We start from the raw sequence: 10,793 nt of genomic DNA on the forward strand, positions 1-10,793 counted from the left end.
CTATTAGTTATAAAAAAAAAAAGAAGAAAAAAGCTAAAGTTAGTTAAATGTTGCTTATCTGAACGTGCTCTGTAGTTCAATTCATTGGCTTCGCACGCGTCGTGATGACGTAACACGTAACTGGAAAAAAAGCTCTCCAGCTGAACGAAACCAGCGAAGGAAGTCTGAACATGTCCATTGGTGCCTCATGAAAGACTATCTTATACCTAGACTACATTGTGCTCTGGTGTGGGAATCCAGTCCAAACACAAACCGCTGGCTCTCAGTGTTTTCTATCACCGAGTCATCGTCAAATGCGCCGTTTAAAAGAGTTTGCAGCATCTGCTAACAGCAGCTAGGCTAGTTCAGCGAGCTAACCGGCAGCAGGCTGTTTACGGTCAGAGAGCCGGCTGGGAGAAAGCCTTGCAGGTGGCCCGTTGGCGTTAATGATTTGTGGGACAGATGGTTGCGCAGTGAACGACGACAGACACAGGACACCTCAAGTATTCAACAATTCGGGAAAAAACCAGCGTGTGCGTCAGGCTAACATAACAGTGAGGTAAATACTTTAGCTAACAGCTAACGTTCGGTGGGTTAACCCCCGGGGGAGTTCGAGGTGTTTCTGGACCAACACGAGATGGCCAGTAATCCCGTGGCAGGCTTTAACGGCCAGGCTAATGGAGAGAAAACACCGGGACCATTGTCCGGTTCTGGCCACTCATGTCATCACCAATCCGAGACAGAAACCGACGCTGGCCCGAATGTGAAATGCTTATCGCGGCTGTGCAGCAGGGACGAAGACGAGCGAGCGGCGGCTCTGGAGGAGCTGAGCCAAGGGGTTGTGGTGCGTTTAGGACTGGACCGGCGCGGTTCGGCGCGGCTGAGTAAAGAAACACTCCTGCATCTGCTTCGGCTGTCCCGGTCGTGTCCACTGCAGGAGGTGCGAGGGAGAGCGAGCGAGCTGCTGCGGACCGCACAGGTAATGTTGGGGAAACTGTTCAGTAATTTCTGCGTCATGTCCAGGCGGAGCACAGAACGATCCGACTAGCTCACCCATCATTTCACACCGAGATATCTTAACGACAGGGCAGAAGTTCACGTTATATTAAGGAGCATTGTCATCGCTTACTGTTACATAATCCCAAAAATGAGACGAGTGATTCATTAATAGCCGTGGTAATCTTGCAGTTGACTTAGCTATCAGCTGATTACCATTTTCGACCAGATTTCTGGATATTTCGTCAGACGTTGAACTGCAGGAGGTGATGCAAGACCGAGCTGCGGTGTGCACAAACAGGCAGTCCGGACACGCCCCCTCCCGGCGCCCTGAAAAACAAAGTAGTCACACCCCCGAGCTGCCTGCTCTCTCTCAGCCCACCGGAGCTTCTAGAAATGAGAGCCCAGCTGCGTGTTGTGTGTGTGTGTGGCATATATTCAGTTTGTTTTTTTTTTAAATGTCAGATATAACAAGAAGTGGCTTTTGGTGTTGTGCTGCCGGTCCCCCGATAATGTCGGTGAGTTTAAAGCATGGTCTAGTTACAGTTTTCATGGGCTGCAAGTTATGAAACGGGTCTTTCCAGATATAGTACAGCTGCTCCGGGCGACGTAGGTCTGAGTCAAGTTCAAGGGGATTGAAGGTGCCTGCAGATTTTCGGTTTTATCTTCAAAGTAGCTTTATTATAATGGCTGGGAGACATTAATATCAGTAGTGTGATATTCACACTGTATGTCATTTTATTTTTTGTCTTATTTCGGATATTTTTATGTCATGACACACGCATTATAATAATATGATGTAATTTTAGACTATTGTACTTGTTCTTATACTTGTCATTATAACCCACTAGGTATATTCACGTTTCTGATGATTATGCACCAAACACACTCACTGTTTAAATATTTTTTGAATGTATAAATGATAATGGCACTTTGTCCATGCCAAGTTATTTGTCTGCTAATGTTGTGATGTTTCCTATGCCTCTCTTTTCTCAAGTGCATTCGAGGTATTCAGAGTATTGAGATATATCGAGATATAAACTAAAACTATTGCAGTATTAAACATAGCCCTATATTACACACATGGTATAAACAGACTTGTTTGCCCAAATTTCAATTTTTTTCAGTGATTTAAATTATATTTTGTGTATAGATTGAATGATCAAGAACAAAATTGGGAGATTATTCAGAAATGAAATTTATCATTATTTCTCTGTATGATTGACCTAACTCTCTGTTGTCTTCTTCTTATAACTAGGAACAAGGAGTTGAAGTCCCTCGATCTCTGGCATCAGGTCCAAGTGCCTTTATCCCTGCAAAAGAGGTGTGTATGACATTTTGCTGACAAATGTTAAGAGGACTTCTGACTATGGACATAAGTAATTTAACTTGTATACTGTTGTGCTCAACACACGGTACGCAAGTCTTGTTAGATGTATTTTGAAATAAAAATCTAAAAATGGAAGACCTCAGTGTTGCATCATGTTTCCCCCATGGTATCAAACACGGTATCTCACCTTGATAATTAATCAAAGTTATAAATCCCAGTATCATGATACCACTGCCTGGCTCCTAGATAAACGGTCAAATCAATGTACTTGTGACGGGTGTTGGAAATTTCCAAGTCAGTGCTAGTATTAGCAGGGTAGCTAACTCCTCTGCTGCAATATTGTAGTGCCTGTTGCTTCATGTCATCAAGAGAAGCAACACCAGACAAGTGTTGCCAAAGCTGGTGACTTTCATGTGTGAGTCACTCCAGTTTTTTCCACTGGAGAAAGTGGGAGTGTTTTATCAGCTCTTCAGGCTTGCTCATGTCTGGCTATAACAGGAACTTTTTCAGTGTGTCCTCAAGCATGGTAAAAATGTAATCGTAGTTAAGTTGTCAGGGAATCAGCTGTCCGTTTCAAACACACATTTTGTCTTGTCCTTCCTCCTCAGATGTTGAAAGAAGGGCCTGACCAAGACATCCTTATCGAATCGTTTCTCTCATTGGGTCGCGTGGACCACATCACCATGGTGATGGCGCTGCACCCTGCTTACCTCAGCTGCTTCCTCAAGACCCAGCATGCTTTGTTGGAGGTGGATGGCCCCTTGCCCCGTCACTGGAGACATTACATTGCAATCATGGTAAGAAACCAATAATTTATGACTTTGGATTAGTCATCAGAACTATCAGAACATTAGATTAACTCCAGTCACTACAGGAATGGCCTCATGTACAAGTGAATTGACACTTTCTATCTTAAACAGAGACTAATAGAAAGAGGAATGATCCGTCTGAAATTGCGCAATTAAGTGGGGGAAAAAATGTCAGCAGTTTCTGAAAGAGCTTCATTAAGCATAGGACAATGAATCATGTGCCTGTTGTCATTGACATCAGCTTGAGTAGTTTACATTGTCTGATGATTACTGAAGTTTCTTTTGTTATCTTGTACAACCAAAACCAAAGTAAACTTAAGCTCAGTTTAATAGAGTGTAATGAAGCAAATGTCTAGGAGCAATACACCTTTAAATTAAAAGAAATTATCCAACCAAGACTGCTTTTGTTGAGGACATAATTGTGTGTTCTTGTGTGTGATCAGCTCCCTATGAGGTATTAGTCTTTTGTTGACTAACTATAGCTGGGTAGCTTGTAACTAATTTTTTAAAAGTGTTTTGTTGTCTAAGTTTGTTTTTCCAACAAAACAAATTCACCTAAAGTACATAATGTTCTGCAGGTATATTGTTACAGTGATTAGTATGTTATTCTACAAAGTTGCTTCTAGTCTCTAGAAGCTGAAAATAGTATTCATATTGTTCTCTAAATGTTTACTATTTGATTTGTTCCACCCATAATAGACCAGGTGAATAAAAATAAGTCAAATCAATATTGGTACACATTAAATTGTCCTGTACTGTCAACAGAGGAAATTGCTTGTGACTATATTTTTGAGAGCTCAGGACTGCAAGCCACTTAACTGCAGGTTAAATCTTCGTATAAAAAAAAACAAAAAAAACCCCACAACTTTTTGATCTAATTCATAAGCCTTAATCGAGGTGTTTAAGCCGTAGTGACCATGTGTTTATTTGCATCTTAATCAACTGTTTTCGGGTCTTATGAAGCAACCATAATAACCGTTTAAATGCTCTAAAGCCTTTTGTCAGTGTAAGGCTACATGTATAGTCTGTTCTTTTAACATTTAAGCATGATATTGCATGACTAATGAACACCACATTCAAATTAATGGCAGCACTCCAGTTATTATTTCCTCTTTTTGTCATTGAGTCAACAGTGGACAAGTGTTTTTAGCGTTTTCTTTCTTTTCGCACACACATCTAATTTTTTTGGCTTCATGTCGATGCCATTAAACCTGCCTTCTCTAGCAGTTGGACACAGCCAGTATTACAGTTCAACAGTTGTAATAATATTGCTGCAATGCTGTTTCCACTGCTGCCCACAGTTTTAACAGTTCCAGTCAGTTCAGCCGTCGTGAACAATAAACTAATACATTCAGACTGGCGCGTTGGCTGAAGTGGCCCTCTGAGTGAAGTGATATCATTACACTTTTGCTTTCCTACATTTCCAGCAGACTTTCACAGAGCTACAGCTGGGTGGACGCAGCTAAAATGGATGGATGCTGCAGTAATTGAAGTTATCTATTACACAAATATGCATGTTTGCATATGGCAAACAGTGCACTAAAGCCTTAGGAAATAAGAGATTTGGGGCTGAAGGAACCGAAAAAAGGATTAAAAATTGAACCAGCTTTACTTCAGAGAAATAGGACGGATGCAAAGTGGACTTGGCAGGTCAATCTCTTCCAGAGGGTTATCCAGCTACTGTATCATTGCGAGCCAATAACAGGTCTGCCAAATACTGTGATCCTCATAAATATTTAATGACTCTCATCTCTCATACATACATCACATTTTCTGCCCTTTCACTTCAGAAATGGAATTTCATTAGACTCAAAATGATCCCTTGATGAAGAAGTTTAGTTGTGTTGCTTTAACCTTTGAGCCCCGTATGAACACAGCCGTTTTCATGAATTATAGAGTTGTAATCCACGAAGAATTGACTGAGCTTTCGTTTTTAATGAATGGGATGGCATGCTTGTTTCCTCCCGGATGTTTCACAGGCCGCGGCTCGACACCACTGCTCGTACCTGGTGCAGCAGCACAGCGCTGGCTTCCTGGAGGCCGGAGGGGAGGAAAGCTGGCTGAGCGGACTCAAGCACGCTCCAACCAAACTCCGCAGTCTGCAAACACTCAACAGGCTGCTTGCACACAGACCCTGGCTCATCACACAGCAGCACATCCAGGTCAGACAGAACACCCACTCACGTCCTGTCTCTCTGCTCTCTCTTTTGCTCTGAGTCTGTCATCATATCATACTAATATCATTTGATACTGTTGATTACTGAGTGTATCTGAAAATTCATTGACTCACTCGCCTCTACCTGTAAAAATAGGGACAGAATAGTTTCACCCAAATCACCCAAAAATTTGAAATTCAGTCAGGATCTTCTGACACTGGATGTGTGCCAGATGTGAAGTTTCATGGTCCACAAAACATTTCTGCAGCTTCACAGTGAATAAGTGTTGCAGGATTCTTCAAAACAAGTGAAGTAACTGGGCTTTTTTACATAAAAATGTGTCCAGTGTCTTTGAAAGCCTTGAGATCTAAAATTGATTTGCAAAAAGGTTATTAGCACCCTTTTAAAGCCAAAATCTTGACTGTAGCCTCTGAGCTAAAAGTGTTAGTGTGCACTATGTCTGACATGGGCGCACACCCTTGATGGTGTAAATAATGTCAAATCCATTTGGGACTTCCAGTGACCTGGATTATGCCAGATGAACTTTAAGGAGTCTTTTTATATTTCCTTTTTTAATGCTTGCTTTTTTACGTTTTAAAACAAGTCCTACTTCAGCAGTTTAGGAGAATGCTGCAACGCTGTTTTGCTCTGAAGCTCTAGAAATGTTTTGTCGACTACATAACTTCACCTGATTTTCCATCAGCATGTGGGTTACGGTTTGAGATGGTAGATTATGACTGAATTTCCAGGGTAAGTGTTAGAGTTGGGGTCAGACAGAGCTGCTCACAGCTCAATGTTAATACCAGTGTGCTAAAACAGTGCTAAATGATGCTCAGTAGTACTAAACATTTATTTAATAGTGGTGCCACTGAGGCAGATGGGAACATCATTAACTATACAGTATTTCTTCATAAACTAAGGAAGTGTCGTCACGATATTGGAACTTCTGGCTTTGATACAATTGCTTCAAAAAGATCGATACCATTGTCAAGGCCCCAGGGAAGAAGCTGTCACCATTCTCTACTTCTTTAGAGAGTACAGATAGTGTGTCCTTCAGGTGTTTTAGCACCTTTTTGTTAGCACTGGTCTGTAGCATGGCTTGCATTTGAACATGCTTAGATCCTTTGCCTTAACTCGTTCATTTGCCTCAAATGCAAAGCATTTCCAAACAGCACTCCTGCGGTTTTCTTTGTCGGCTGGGAGTGGATACAGGCGCTTTGCACTTTCCATCCTTCAGAACCATGAGTTAGCACAGTGAGCTAAATGGAATGAATGAGACGGGTGATGAGGACAGAACAAGCTCGTACCGCTGTGTTGATACTGCAGAAAATGAAACCATTTCAAATATTAATTATTGATTTTTGTATGGATAAATACATATTTTTGACAACACAAAACCAAAGTAGGGGACTCCTTCTTGACCTGATGATAGTGCTTTATGAAACATGAAGGATGGCCATAGTCATTACAAGTCATCCTGAGGGGAACATGAATATCTATGCAACATTTCAAAAGTGGCAGCCCCTAACCAGCAAACATTGCCCAGAAACAAACCTTAACTCACCCAACACCTGCCCCCTCTGCCCTGCAGGAGCTGGTGTGTCCCGGCGCAGAGCCTCGCTGGTCATTGGCTGAACTCATACACGCTGTGGTCCTGATGGCGCAGGCTCACTCTCTCTCCTCATTTGTGTGGGGCTGCGGCCTAAACCCTGAACCCGACCACATCGGAGGTTACACCTTCCAACCTCCATCACCCAGCCACCTGCATCGCAGCCCTCATAGTCCCGCCCACGAGGACAGCAGGCAAGAGGTGAGTCGAACAGGTGTTTTCACCACAGGTATGACAGTTGTAAATGTAACTATGTCAACAGTAGGAGAACAAAGAGGAAATGGGTTCCTTCCTGCTTAGTTTCACTAGACACGCCGGTTTAGTAAGAATAGAAGACATGGCACAATTCACATTGTTGATATAAGGTTGAAAAACAAAGTAAGTGCCCCAAGCCTTTTTCTTTGTTTCTCTTCTCCAGTTGGTTGACGGAGCGATGGAGGTGGAGGTGTTGATGAAGAGGATGGTGGAGCTGCAGCAGCAGCAGGAGGAGGAGGAGTGCACACAGGAGGAGATGGTTACTCGGTTTGAGAGGGAGAGGAGCGAGAGCATACCAACAGGTACACAAATACCTTTTTATCATGTGCAGCACGCTGTTTATCACTTGGCTGACATATGTTTACTCACTCCTTCCTCATGGTTGTTTGTTTTTAGCGGTGGTGCGGGGAGCACCGCCGGAACTGGTGCTGCGTCTGGTGGAGGATCCAGAGTTCAGATACGAGGACTTTGCCCCCAGAGGAGAGCAGGCGCCGCCCACCATGAGAGCCCAGGTAGTTTGGAGCGCTTGCTTATATTTTCAGACACCAGCACTCATGTTTTTTCATACTTTTCACAGGGCATGTTGCCTGTCAACTGTTTGCACTAAGTTTCACTGACCTGTGTGTGTTTGTCTGATGTGTGCAGGACTACTCATGGGAGGACCACGGCTTCTCTCTGGTCAACAGACTGCTGCCAGACATGGGCCAGCTCCTGGATGAAAAATTCCAGGTACACTCACCTTTGACCTGGAAGAAGTACACTGATTAGAGAAACAAAACTGAACAAGACTAATGTGTGGATGACATGACAGGTCTATCTGCACCATCGAGTTTAAAAAGAGTAGTTTGAGTATTTTGATGTGGGGTTTGAGGTACTTGTCGCTAGTCAGTGTGAAAACCGGCATCTGAAGCAGTGTGCAGCAGCAGAATGAGGCAAGGCTTTGCACTGCTGAAACTGTACCAGCAGCAAGTGGAGAGTGTAGTCTGTTGCAAGAAAATGAATCACAAAGTATTTTTATTTTATGTATAGGTATATAATACTTTGTGTATATATGTATATGTGTGTATATGTGTTAATCATCTCAGTTGTTTTTCAAGCAAAATGTCAAATATCTAAGAATTTGCTGCTTTTCTTTGTCATTTATGAGAGTAAATGAAGAGTCTTTGGGTTTCGGTCTGTTGGTTGGACTGACAAAAGAACAGCTTAAATAATCACTCTGGGCTCTCATGAAATTGTGATAAGGTTTTTTGTTTTATTTGTAGACTAATCAATTAATGCCGAAAGTAAAGAGTCACAAGCGATTTATTTATTTATTTATTTTAAAGATTGCGAACACACAGGGAAATAAAAATGCCTGATTTTGAATGTGGGTACAAAAACAACCATGTTGGGCAGTGGGCATTCTGGCAGCCAGCTGATTCAATTGTTCTCTTGTGCATAACCTATAGTGAAACGTTTGATCCACTATGTTATAATGAGAGGAAACTATGTCTCTGCAGATTGTGAGCAACTTGACCTACCACAGGATGGCAATGCATGAAGGCGTAGACACCCACACGCTGAGAAAAGCTCTGTGGAACTACATTCACTGTCTGTACGGGATACGGTCAGTGTCACACTCACGTCATCAGTTAACTTTGAAATGTTTTGTTTTTTGTTTTTTGTTTTCATTTTTATGCCGTGTCACTAACCTTTTTATCCTTACACCTGTGCAGCTACGATGATTATGACTACGGCAGCGTGAACGTGCTGCTGGAGCGCTCCCTCAAGGTGTTTGTTAAAACCATGGCCTGTCATCCAGAGCAGACCACGGCGCGCATTTACCACACCTTCTGGAGACACTTCAGGCACTCTGAGAAGGTAAAAAAAACAAGTTTGAACGCCACCTGACCTGGCCTGTTCAGCCTCAAGGAATGAATCGTTTGACATTTTAACACATCGTCTGTCTTTGGGACCCTCCTAACAAAGAATGAATCCTTTGACATTTAAACGTGTCGTCTAGTTTTCCTTCCTTTTTAAAAATATCATAAGAGAATGGAGCATTGCAGAGAGGATTTGAAAGTGTCACCTAATAACCTGAAAGTAATGACACTTTTCTTGTTGTTTTTTGCAGGTTCACGCAAACCTGATAGTGATGGAAGCCCGGCTACAAGCAGCGCTTCTTTATACCTTACGAGCCATCACACATTACATGAGATGACGCACTCGATCACACACTTTAATGCAGATGCTGAGCCAGCTGTGAATTAACACAGCCCAATGCATTACTTAACGCGGATAGACCCATACATGCACACACTACAGTGAATGTTTGTATATGCATATCTTATGTTTCAGTGTTAATGTTTTGATGCTGCTTTGCGATATATGACATTTAAAATATGTTACTTGTTTTGCACTGATGCTGATCAGGTTAGATTTCCCCACTTGAGCCTCAAGTGTTGTTCTGAATATCGTGCGCCTGTTTCTGTCACATAAGCACATATCTACATGAAGGTAGAATCGGGTCAAGTATGACTAAATCAACATCATTCAAGTGTTTTTCTTTTGCAGAGTTTTAGTTTTTTATTCGACACATCTGTTCAGGCCGATAACTGACCGACTACAGCTGTTTCTCCCCCTACCATGACTACTCATGCCTCAGCCCTCTGTCTCTAGAGGCTGACATCAAAAAAGACAAAATAACTTGTATTTTTATATACAATAAAAAGTTACATTGTTATCAAAATTAAAACTGAGTTTTGTGTGTTTTGAATCACTGATTGACTGGAAAACAAATTATTACTTTGTGTTTTGATATGATGGCTAAATTAATGTTTATATTTTCTGAGAAGTTTCTTATTTGTTTACAGTAGTTGATGGAATGTATCTGTATCTCTGTACTAATGTGTAATTCTGACATACTCGAGTATTTATCCTTCCACCTCACTATATTTTGAAAAAAAGCCAAAAGTGTGTATTTTAAATTGATCTAGATGGGCAATCAGACAACAAAAATTAACGCTGGTTCCAATACTCAGAAAAACGTTGAATAATGGATCCAAAAATTGGTCGACCCATAGAATACAGTACGTACATATGTAAATATGCGTAATATACTTTTACTTGTACTTTTGATAATTAAGTGCAGTCTCTTGTCAGATACTCAAACAGTGCTATTCAAATGAGTGACTTTAAAGGGGCACTATGTAGTTCTGGAGAAGAAATTCAAACTCAGGATTTTGATACTTACAATATTAATGAGGTAAGAATACAAACTCAGAAGTATTTATCTTTTTATAACTGAGTGAATAAGCTGCTCTCAGAGAAAAAAAAAGATCCCCAGAGCACTTGCCAGAAGCCAGAAAGGTGTAAGTAAAACAGTATGAAAGTGTGTTGTGCTTTTAAAGAGTTGTGCTTTGTTTATTCAGTGTTTATTTACTTTATTCAATTTGTTTAGGCATACGAAAAAAAAAAAAAGAAAAAAAAAAAACAGGCAATGAAGAATCTTTCTCTTCTGATTAAAAGTCATTCCCTAAAACTGCATAGTGCTCCTTTAAGTACATTTTATTATCCGATACTTTGAGGTCTCCATTCATATGAGTGACTTTCACCTTTTCCGAACTCATATTTCAACACGATATCGTCATCATTTTTACTCAAGTATGACCTTTTGGTAA

At 41.3% G+C, this 10,793-nt stretch overlaps 1 protein-coding gene across 2 annotated transcripts; it reads left to right on the forward strand.

Annotated features, from left to right (window-relative positions):
• Nucleotides 1-138: 138 nt before the first annotated feature.
• On the forward strand, nt 139-9,868 carry sesn2 (sestrin 2). Of its 2 annotated transcripts, none has more exons than XM_037093278.1 (11): nt 139-958; nt 2,234-2,299; nt 2,914-3,102; nt 5,094-5,276; nt 6,862-7,080; nt 7,298-7,436; nt 7,531-7,646; nt 7,780-7,863; nt 8,634-8,740; nt 8,850-8,994; nt 9,248-9,868. In XM_037093278.1, exons 1-11 carry the CDS (start codon nt 617-619, stop codon nt 9,332-9,334), a joined length of 1,677 nt encoding a protein of 558 aa, XP_036949173.1. In that variant the 5' UTR covers nt 139-616; the 3' UTR covers nt 9,335-9,868. The 2 variants fall into 2 exon arrangements, with proteins under 2 accessions (XP_036949173.1, XP_036949174.1); XM_037093279.1 differs by lacking the exon at nt 139-958 and adding an exon at nt 1,343-1,493.
• Nucleotides 9,869-10,793: the final 925 nt, after the last annotated feature.

The sequence above is a fragment of the Acanthopagrus latus genome, chromosome 3 (assembly GCF_904848185.1).
Source record: "Acanthopagrus latus isolate v.2019 chromosome 3, fAcaLat1.1, whole genome shotgun sequence".
Lineage (NCBI taxonomy): Eukaryota > Metazoa > Chordata > Actinopteri > Spariformes > Sparidae > Acanthopagrus > Acanthopagrus latus.